Source organism: Mesoplodon mirus (assembly GCF_964341445.2).
Source record: "Mesoplodon mirus genome assembly, chromosome: 15".
In the NCBI taxonomy this organism is placed as follows: domain Eukaryota; kingdom Metazoa; phylum Chordata; class Mammalia; order Artiodactyla; family Ziphiidae; genus Mesoplodon; species Mesoplodon mirus.
This window is the reverse complement of record NC_138991.1, coordinates 50,776,113-50,787,488: the sequence shown is the minus strand read 5'-3', so window position 1 is coordinate 50,787,488 and position 11,376 is coordinate 50,776,113. Positions and strand designations below refer to the sequence as shown.

Genomic DNA, 11,376 nt, shown 5'->3' with positions numbered 1-11,376 from the left:
AAATGTTTTCATATCCCTGGGGTTGTAGAAAAAGGGAACTGCTAGTGGGATTAAATCCTGTGCCTGCTTAGCAATATTTTGCCTTGTATGTCCCAGCTGAAGAGTTCCATCCTAGGGTTTTATTTCTACACCACCACCGCCAACCCTTCAGCTGCCTGTCTCTGTCACAAAGCAAACCTTACACATACCAGCTGGTGGTTCCACAGCACCTGGTGGGGAGATCCCAGTTTCTCTGCTGAAATGTTCCAGAGAGGCCATCTGACCTAAGTCAGTGGTTCACAACACTGGCTGCATCTTAGAATCATCCACAGAGCTGTATCCATGCCTGGGCTGCACCTGGAGAGTTTCTGACATCACTGGGCCAGGGTAGAGTCCTGAGCATGGATAATTTTACAAAGCCCCTTGTATAGCCAGGGCCAGGACTGAGAACCACTAGCCTGAGCTTTCCACCAGTACTCAAATTTCATTTGAGAAATGAAGTGAGGAGAAGTCTTAGAAGATGACACAATTCAAAAGAAAGAAAGAGATATAAGGGTGGTCGGTTCTCTCATTGGATGTCCTCCCTTCTGGGAACATGTACAACAAATATTCATAAGTGCAAACTCACTGACAGTCCTGTGGGAAAGGAAGTTTGGTGATGGGGAGGTGAGAATTCTACCAGTGAACCACCAATGCAGAAGTCTGGTGATGGGCAGGCTCTGAGCAGAGTGCCTGAGGGTGACCCCTACCCCTTAAGATATGGATTCACCTTCCTGTTGTACCAAAGATGCTGGGGCACCACTCCTAAGATATGGCAACTAACGTTTGGTAGTGCTTCTCAATCCCATGTGCATTACTCTTTGATTCTCCTGATAAGCCTATAAAAGGAGGGATTATCAACCCCATTTTGCAAATGAGGAAATTGATGTCCAGAAAACTTAACGGACTTGCCTAAAAGATTACAGCCAGGGAATGGTAGAGCTGGGACTTCAATCCTAACATTTATGGAGCATTTACTATATGCTAGGACTCAGGATGGGTATAAATTATATAATTATGGAATTATAAATTCCCGAATTACTTCTCACTTCAGTGACACAATCTTCTGCTATTTGTTTCTAGCATTTCTGTGGCAGAATCTTATTTACTCACTAATACCCATTTTTTTTTCATATTTTGCTCAGGGCTGCTGTGTGCCATGTGCCAGGCTCTCTTTCCAGCTTCCCTTGCAGCTAGGAGTGGTCATGTGACACCATTCTGGCCAATGAGATGTAAGGGAAGTCTACTGCATTCCTTAATCCAGTTTCTCTTCTCCATGGCTGTAGTAGCCATTGTGGGATCTTGATAGGACAAGCATGAAGATAAAAGTGAAAATACCCAGAATGACAGAGCAAAGAAATGCCTGGATCCCTGATTCATCCCTAAACTGCTGGATGCCTACCTCCAGGCTTCTGGATGATGAGAAAAAATAATTTGTCACTATAGATTAGGTTTTCACAAGTTGTGGCCAAATGTCTTCCTAAGTGATACAGTTTCCCACATGCCCTTTATCATTGTTGTTCTTTTCCTTTACAGTTGAACACACCGCCCACCAGCTTAACACCAGCCAGTACCTGACTGAAGCTGAAGCTTAGCCAAGAGGGGACACTGAATCAGTGTCTCAATTGCATTACCTTTGAGACCTATGGCATGTTGTCACCTGAATCAGCACTTTGACTTTCCAGCGTCCATTTGCTTTTATGAGATAAGGGCAAATGCAGGAACACAGTCAAACAGCCGTGTAAACACGCCCCCAAAAAGATAGCAACACTGCCACAACTCAGCCAACACTGTGCTTCAGCAGACGAGGGAAACCTGGATTCACTGCGGGAAGGTGGTTTGTATCAAACTCTGGCTGTCTGAAAGTCAAATGCACAGAAGTCGAGACTGCCTGTATTTACCCCACTGGCAGCCCCTCCAGATTTCTTTTTTTTTTTTTTTAAGTTTCCAAATCTTTTAGCTACAGCTGAGCTACAAACTACCACTAACTCAGTGGCTTAAAACAATGTGTTCATTTTTGCTTGGAGTCTATGGGCCAGCTGGGTGGTTCTGCTGATCTGGGCCAGGCTTGGCTGGTCTTGGCCAGGCTCGCTCAAGTGTTTCAATCATTCTGTTGTCTGGTCAGTTGCGGGGGAGAAGGGGAAATGGAGTTGGTCTGGGATGGTCTCAGTCATGTGTCAAAGGCGGCTGTCAGCTCTGGCGACAGGATCATGTGGTCCCTCATCCTCCAGCAAGGCCAGTCATTCACGTGGGGGCAGCAAGCTTCCAAGAGAACAATCAGAGGCAGACAGGCCTAGGCCAGGAACTAGCACAATGCCCCTTCCGCCACATTCTACTGACTGAAGAAAGTCACAAAGCCATTCCAATTTCAACGTGTAGGTAAAAAGGCTTTCTTTGTGACGGGAGAGACTGCAAAGTCACTTCGCCGGGGCAGAGGTATAGGAAGCTTTGGAGAACAGGGGCTACTTTTGTAATCAGGCTACATGGTACCCAGAGTAAGAGCTTTTCCTAGAGGGGAACACCATGGGCATCAAGGAGCAGGATAAACAAAATCTGGGTAGCAGAGAGATGGTTGGGTGGACAAAAGGGAAACGCACCCTGCAGAGGAGGAAGAATGAGCCCAAAGGGAGCAGCGGAAGAGGTTGGAGTCACTGACTAAATGAAAATTCCACCCCAATAATTGCTTCCACACTGACACACACTGCGTGCCTAACGTGCGGCAAGTCCTTTGCAGGCACAATCAACTTAATCTCATTCACTCCTATGAGGGAGGTCCTATTATTAATCCCATTTTATAGATGAGGGAATTGAGGTCCAGACAGGATTGGGTAACTTGCAGAGAGACACACAGATGAGAAGAGCAGGATGCAAGACTTGAAGACAGGCCTCTTGGTGTTAAAGGGCTGGCCCTAACATGACACTGGTCTGTCTCCAGAGTAACTTGTGTCTCTGTCCCCACTCCCCTGCCCAGGCCTGGACCACTGCAGCATCTGATGACTTCCAGTCTGATTAAGTCCAGCCAACTTTTCCGTAAAAGGCCAGATAGTAATTCTTTTCAGTATTGTGTTGCAATTACGCAACCCTGCTGATGAAGAGAGAAAGCAGCCAGAGCAGTATGTAAATCAAAGTGTGTAGCTGTGTTCCCATAAAACTTTATTTACAAAAATAGATGAATTGCCACCCCCTGCTTAACCCATTCTCCACCTTGCAGCCAGAGTGGGCCAAACTCAAATGTGACCTTGTCCTTCCTTCCTAAGGTGGACTGCCAGTATCTTGGGGACCAGTCCAGACTTTCAGTGTGGTTTACAAACTTGTGATCAAAGAGTGGCCCCTGCATCAGTGGCACTGCCATCATCTGTTAGGAAGGCGGGCTCTCAGGTCACATCCAGACCTGCGGAATCAGAACTTGCATTCGGACGAGACGCCCAAGTGCTTTGCACATTCCAGTTTGAGAAGCTTTGGCTTCCAGAACCCCTGTGCCCTGGTGCCTTCCTACCTCTCCCACCTCATCCTTTGCCCCCGGAGCCTCCCCGCTCCCGCCCGCCCCCACTTTCCAGCCAAACTGACTGCTCCTGTCATCTCTGTGTCCGATGCATTCCTCTCCAGCCCAGCTCCCTTCACTCAGCAAACTCCTATCTATCTCTGGATCTCAACTGCTACGTCACTTCTTCCGAGCAGCCCTCCCTGAAATCCCCGACTGCATGAGGTGCCCCTCTTCTGCATTTCCAGAGCCTTCCCCCACCTAGCACCCACCACACTGCACAGAAATGACTTCTTTAACTGCCTGCCCTCTCACAGCAGTTTGTGAGCTCATGAGAGAGGCCGTATCTGTCTTCGTTGCCTCTGTGTGTCCTCAATGCCTGGGGACAGTAGCCACTCAAGAACTAATTGTTGAAAACTAAACAAACAGCCCACCACACCTTTCCCCTGGGAGAGTGTCCTCCACAAGTAGTTTAACCAGCCAGTGGCTGCAGGTTTCCCCAAACTTCCACCTGGCTCCAAGGCTTTGAAGAGTCCTACGTGGCCTCCAAGATTCCATCTCTCATGAAGCCTGGTGGGGTTTCATATTAGCAAATGTTTACCATTTGGAGAGGACCTGGGGGCCTAAGAGATTTCTGGGCAAAATTCTTGAGCTATAAATTAGCCACAGGCCAAGACTTGAGTTGTGTTTGGGCTGGTGTGTGAGAGCCGAGGGTGGAGGGGGTGGAGGTGGGTGACAGAGGAGGGGCAGGGCCAGAAGGTTCTCGGTCAGAAAAAGACTTGAAGGCAGGCCCCCAGGGTGCCTACAGAGCCATGAACTGGCATCCTTTCCCACCTGTGTATGCTGCCAGTTCTGTACAATGATCCCAGCTTTGCTGTGTGGGAAAAAGTCCCATACACCCACTCACTGAAAGCAGGTGGGCCTGTGTAAGCAATCACAAGCCAGTGTAGCCACAGGCTGCCCTCCAGGAAGACGACAACCCTCCCCAAATCTGATGTTCAGTCCACAGGTTTCTACAAGTTCCTTTATTAATAAAGCAAAGTATGAAAGAACAAGGTCCCCAAATGACCCATATGATTAAAAGTGCAAATTTACTCCAACCTGAAATAGAAAACAAACGGCCGGCCTCGACTGTTTGGGCCATGGAAATCTGGTGTGATTAGAACGCCTTTTAATCACACAACTGTAGCAGCTGAACCATAGTTGATTACCTCTTTGGTCTCTGTTATTGGAACAAAACATACACTATGACTGCAGCCGATAGACTGCATCATAATACACGGTTTGGGGTCAAAATCCACACTAAAAATAACAGTAAAATAAGAGGAATGTTTTAAAGTCAAGTGACTGAATCAAGGTATTTTTTTTAAAGCAAAGGGTGCTAAAAATATTCCTGAATATCTGATACCTCAAAAACCAGATTACATATAATTTAGCTGCATGTTTTAGTCTGTTCTCTCTGTATGGATGATCACATACATCTTCGTCCTCTCCCAGCTTATACTTGCTTCATCCCCACCAAATCATGTGCTATGTAGGTATAGAAAAAATAAACAGTAGTGTCTAAGAAACAGACATGCGACTTTTTATAAAAACTAACAAATGCCACAATGATAACACTGAACTTTTTTCCCTCCCAAGGGATACTGGGAATGTTCACCAGTTTCATTTTTCCCACCACTGGGGAGGGAGGTAATAACCTTCCTCCATGTGGATACGATAAGTCATCGTCACGGTCAAAAGCCACATTTTACGGAAAAGGTGACTTACTCCATGAGGTTAAAGGAGACCCTTTGGAAGGCTATTAGTTTCATTCCTTCAGAAGGCTAGGATGTCAGTTTTGGTGGGAGCCACGGAGTCAGAAAGGGATAGAAACATATGATCAGAACAGTTGTCTTGGCACTGGGGCTGGTAACAAGCCTAAGAAGCTTGGCTGGGAGACCCAGCACTGCTTTGCTGGTGTTCACGGCCACCAACCATCATTGCAAAGGCTAGGAAACTACTAAAAAAAAAATAATTAATTTAAAAATAAGAATAAAATACAAATAAAGAAGAAAACAAGTTATTCTGCAATCCTTCCTGATTACTCACCTGCAGACTCCGACAGAGCCAAGGAGTTTGGCCGAAACTCACCAGGAAGGAGATGCCAAGAGCTGGCCCCTAGTGGTCTGATGTCCCATCTGACTCCTACGGGTCCAGGGTGGAGAATCCTTCCGGGAATTGTGAGTTAAGTGTTATCTGTGGCCGTGTTAATTTGAGGGGTTTGTTTCTACAATAAAGCTTAGCTCTGAGCGATACAGAAGACTTGAAATATCATGCCCCCCCACCATGTATCACATCATATCCATAACAATAAATATAACCTTATACATACTTGAGGGGTTACCGTTTAAGGCAGGGGTCGCAAACTGGTGGCCCCCAGGCTCAACCAAATGTGTTTTTTGGTCCACTTGTGTTTTGGATATTTTTAAATTACGTTGTTTAAAAATCAGAAAGTTTCATTTTTTTTTTTCTATTTCCAGCCCCACCCTACCCTTTTCCCCGCATGGAGCTGAGCAATGTGGCCCCTGAAGAGGGCACAGCCCCCATCACCACCCACCCCTTCTCTTATTTACCTCCCTACCTTGCTTCTGCAGGCTGCTGAGTTTGCGACCCCTGGTTTGAAGTAGCACATATCTAGAAAATGTGTTTCCTAACCCAGACCTCTCTCGCACCCTCATATGATTTCCACCCCATCTCCCCTTCCGCCCAGCTCTTCGTTTCACGTCCATCTTAAGTCCTCCTTCCTGAAATCTTCAGATTTCTCTTGGTTTGCTCACATTTTCCCTTTTAGCTTCAGTTTCATTTTGCAAAAAAACAGTCTCCTTCTCTCAGCCCACGAGCATTCCGGGATGACTCCCAAGACTGGTCAGTGGGAGTTACTGAAGGGTGTCTTAAGGCAAAATGGCTGAGTCATCTCCCCGAAACACGTTCTTCGGACACTGGCTGGACAGTTAATCTTTTTTTAAAAGCACGAACAATTCTGAGCTTTCTTGTATGAGAATATTTGCATATATGAATCTCCAGTACCAAGTATACACCAAAAATGTATATATTTCAGATCAAGGACATGATGGAGCCCTAATAAAATACAGAATTGAGCTTAATTTAAGTGCCTTGGGCAACCATCACACCTGACTAATATGCCATATTATTTTATTTGTACACAGTACATGTTTTGGATTACTAAACATTGATCAAAATTGATCGAAATCTCTTAAGTTTTTGGTTACCATGTACAGAGAACAATTGCTCAGCATGGCATTTAAATAAAACATTAATATTTAAAAAATTCACAAAGACAATGCCCCATTAATTTAAAAAAATAAAATTTAAAAATCTTGAGGATGGATGAGGCTTTGGGTAATTAACCTGAAAAAAAAAAAAAACCCACAAAGAAACAACAAGAACTGTATGTTACCAGATTCAAACTTCAAAATGCTATTCAGATAAAAGAGGAACCTATCAACTCAGCTAGAAATATTTGGAAAATTCAGCTTTTAAAGCTTTATAATCCCTCTAATAGCCTCGCTTTCCCCCACTCCAACTAAAGGGGAAATTGTAGCTGAGTATGGAAACATTATAAATATATATTTATATAAAGATCTACCTACTCTTGGAATTTATTTTAAAAATAATTTTAAAAAACACTGTGCAGTTTATATCTTCGCAGGAAGTTGGTAGACTGATTCCTGTGCTAAATGCAGTACCTTATGACCTAACACTGACCTCAAAAACTAGGAATGACTTTGTGGTATCAAGGGGAAATGTCCCCAAACAACCTCAAAGAGACAGCACAACATTGTTTCTCTTAAAGCCCAAGGTTGCAAAGGACATAAGAAATCTCTGCAGCTCTGATGAGAAGGATTCCCTATAAATCATTTATTCACAACGATTTCCCCACAGTGGCCAAGTAGGTCCCCTAAAGAAAGTTTAAAGAGTTCCCTCAAAATAGCTCAGAAATTAAACAATGGCCCAATTCATGTGGCTACTTCTGTCTTCCAAGTTTTACCTTTAAGAGTCTGTTAAAAAAAAAAAAATCCCAAAGTATATCACTAGGACTGGCTGCATTTTCTATTCAGCAGATGATGGACCATTCTAAACTTCAACTGAGTTTTATGTCGACTGATGCAACTGAGAGCTGTTAGAAATTTGGGAGGACAGGGAGGGATTTCAGAATGCGCTAGCTGCAAAATACACCCAGCCTGGTGATATTTATGCCCAAAGAGAAGAAAGAACAGACAGCTGACAAAGGCTGTCTCCCTCTATCACCCCCTAACTTGCCCTCCTCTGCTTGTCTTTCTCCTCTGTCAGCTGATTGGGAAATAACTGATCTTCAAGCACAGAGCCCAAGATACTGAACTCTAAGTGAAATGCATTGCAAGACCTGTGCTGAATCAACCACTCCTCAAAGGTGGGCTTCGGGCCACTTAAAGGCCGCTTGGGCAATGAGAGCAAAACTTCCCAACCACGGAGGATCACTGAGCATTGGCTGAAAGCAGGCACTGCCTCTTCATTATCTCATTAAACTCAGAAAGAAATCTCCATGCAAAGGAGTTTGCTAAAAAGACTTAAAACAACAACAAAAAAAGGTTTCTGTCTCCAGCCAGCAGCAAGCCCTGGCGAGACATCTTGCTAGGCAAAGAGTGAAATATCAATACATCTTTTTCGAGACCCAACATGTTTCATGCCCTCACCAGTGTTGTCTGAAGCACGTATCCTGTTGCCACCCTGCACTGTGCCTGGCTCACAGCAGGCGCTCAATGAATCACTGCTGACTGGTGCACATCCCAGCGCGTGCCTAGAGGGATGTTGAGCAAGCCTGCTCCTCAAGACTGCACATTTCTTAACAGTCAATGTAACTGGCCTCCCTTTCAGACGCCACGCTTGGCACCAGCAATGATCACAAAATGAAAGAACTGATCAAAATAAAGTGCTATTTGCTCTGGAAGTGTCACTAACCAACTCTTGACTGCCTTGCAACACCTGTGACTTAATTCTTCATAATCCTGCCAAACACCTGTGATGGGCCTTTAAAAAATACATTAATATCAATTTGAACAGTGGAAACTATGTTCTTCAGAACATAAGCCTCTAGAATAGAACTGCAATTCCAGTTGTAGATAAAGATTCAGATTTTTAAAAAGACAATCAGGAACCCAGGACCTACCAAGTAGTTGTGTCAAAATACATTAGCTTCTTTAAAGTTGGAGGCCAGAGAGATCTGTCTAAACAACCCACCGAGGGAAATTTCCCTGCAGCCAGTTCTTGCTTCCTTTACTGAATCTCCCTGAAAGCTGGATCTTTCTACAGAATCATTCCACACAATCCAACATTTGGACCAACTCTTAGCTGCTGACGTTGAACGACTTTCCGTAGCTTGCCCAGGACGCTCTGGTGGGCGTGAAAAAGATGCCACAGCTATCTGGATTGTGGAGCCAGGGGGTGATGTTGAAGCCACCAAATGTCATCCTCTGAATGTTCCAACACCTTCTGCAGGTCATCTTCCTTGCCTTAAACTGGCTTCACTGCCATCCCCACCCCCACCTGGTGGGTGAGGCTTCAGGAGCACCAGGCCAGGTTGGGGTTCTGTCAGGGTTTATGGTTCATCTTCAGGGAACCCCTGGGGGCGCTGATTCCGGGGTGGGGGACACCTGGCAAGGTAGCGGGGACCCCCATAGGCCCGGAGAAGCTGGGGCAGCCTTCGCCACGTGGACAGCAACCGCGCCGCCGCGAGTTCCCGGGCCTGCCTGTCGAAAGTGGCCAGGAGGTCAACCGGGGTGGCTTCACGCAGTACCTTGGGCAGTGGGCCCACCTCGGCGGCCGCCCCTCCAGGGCCCAGGAGGCAGTGGAAGAGTGTACGGCGTCGCAGCAGGCAATCCCTGAGGAACTGTACTAGCTCTTCCAAGCGCTCGCCCAGGTGCGCCTCGTCCCAGCCTTGTGCGGGAGCCCCCTGGCGTAGCAGCGCCGCCAGCAGCACTGTCTTGAGCACGTATGAGGATAGGATGCGACCCCACTGGGTGGCGGCCGTCGGGTCCAGCCCGCGGGCGCCCAGGTCTCGCAGAGCTTTAAGTAACTGCAGGCACTTGAGGTAGCAAGCCCCTGGAGGGGCCCTTTCCTGCAGCCAGCTCAGCAGCTTCTGCTCCTGGCGCGCCGTGTTCACACCCCACAGTGCATCGGCGCGCAGGCCTCCCGGGAGCTCCGACAGGGGCCCGACGGGTGAGGGTGGCGGCGGTGGGGCCACCAGGAAGACGCTGTCGCCCAAGTGGACGGCAGGGATGAGACGCACGGCCATGGAAAGGCGGCAGCAGCCGTAATCGGTGCGGCAGGGCAGGACGTGTAGGGTGGGGGGCTGCTCCAGGCCGCCTGGGGTCAGGCTGACCCGACAACGCCCCTCCAGGCTGTAGCGCACGGTGGCCAGGGAGCGCTGCAGGTGCGACTGAAACCAGCGCAGTACCAGCGTAGCCGAGAGATGGCGCCGCCCGCGCACATCCACGCAGAAGCCGTCGGCGAAGGCTTTGCAGTCCCGGAGCCAGTGGCCCCCGGAAGCCCCTGGCGGCGCCTTCAGTGCGCACACGAAGCAGCCGTGGAAGGCTGGGGCCAGCGCGGGCTCCGCGCCCAGGCTCCGCGGCTCCAGCGCCACCAGGGGAGGGAGGCGCAGCGGCACCAGCACGTCGAAGCCGTCGGGCCGGCGGATTTTATGCTGCTCGTAGGCGCTGCCTACCTGGATGAAATCTCCGCGAAAGGCCAAGGCCAGCGCTCCCCCGGGGATGGGGCCTGGGGACCCTCGGGCGCGGCCAGCCCGCACCAGCTCGCCCACGATCCGGCTCACGTGTGCTTTGCTGTGGCCAAGCACGTGCGGCGATAGGCGCACCTCGTGCTCGTAGTAACTCTCCAGCAAGATGTCGAGGCTGGGCTCTCGTAAGTGTCTAGGAGAGAAGGCGGAGTGGCCCCCCAGGCGGGGAGACCCCGGCAGGAAGCGCTGCCGGACAGCGTGGCGACAGCGCAGGAGGATGTAGCCGAGGAGCAGCAGGACGGCCACCTTGAGCAGCGGGAAGCCGCCGTCCGCGCCTTCGGGGGGCTCGGTCCGGGCGCCCCCGCTTCCCCGCAAGACATGGTAGAGGCACACGAGGGCGGTGCACAGGCCAGTCACCAGGGGCCAGAAGACGCGCAGATTCAGGGTGTAGTGCACCGACATGCCGGGCGCCCGGGGCAGCGGCGGCCGAGCAGCCCAGGGCGCGAGCCCCGGCGGCGTCCCAGGCCCAGCATGCGCGCAGCGCCCGGGCAGCCCCGCTGTCCCGGTTCCCTTCGCCTCCGCGGCGGCGACCCCGTCGCAGGGCCGGGGAAAGCAGCCCTCCAGCTCGGCCTCCTCTCCCAGCTCAAGCGCTCCTTCCAGCAGCGGCCCGCCCTGCACGCTCCGGCTCCCGGCCGCGCCCCGTGCCGACTGCGCGCTGCGTCCGGCCCGGCGGCCCTCCCCACCCCGCTCCCTGGCGCGCCGCCTTCGGCCAGCTTCTGGTCCCGCTGCGCTCGCCTCCTACCCCGGGCCGCCCTCCTGGCGCCGCGGGTCCCCGGAGTCCCCCGCTGCTCCCCTCCGCTCTTGTTCCCGTTACTCGGCCACGGGAGTTTCCTCTTCCGAGGGGAGGCGAGGCCGCGCCAGCTAGCGGGGAGGAAATGCCGAAGTCTGGAGCCGCGAGGCGAGCGGGCGGGCGGGGTCGGCCCCCTCCCGGGCCTCCGCCTTAAAGCGACGCGAGGCGGCGGGAGGGACTTCAGGACGCGCTGGCAACTGGCCTCCCGCGGGCCACCCCATCCTCCCTCCCCGAAGGCAGAACCAGGAAGGC

General features: G+C 50.2%; 1 protein-coding gene across 1 annotated transcript; it reads right to left on the bottom strand.

Annotated features, from left to right (window-relative positions):
- Window positions 1–4,509: 4,509 nt before the first annotated feature.
- ITPRIPL2 (ITPRIP like 2) lies at window positions 4,510–11,055 on the bottom strand. Its single transcript, XM_082643649.1, has one exon. It carries the CDS (start codon window positions 10,734–10,736, stop codon window positions 9,138–9,140), a length of 1,599 nt encoding a protein of 532 aa, XP_082499775.1. The 5' UTR covers window positions 10,737–11,055; the 3' UTR covers window positions 4,510–9,137.
- Between the last annotated feature and the right edge of the window lie 321 nt (window positions 11,056–11,376).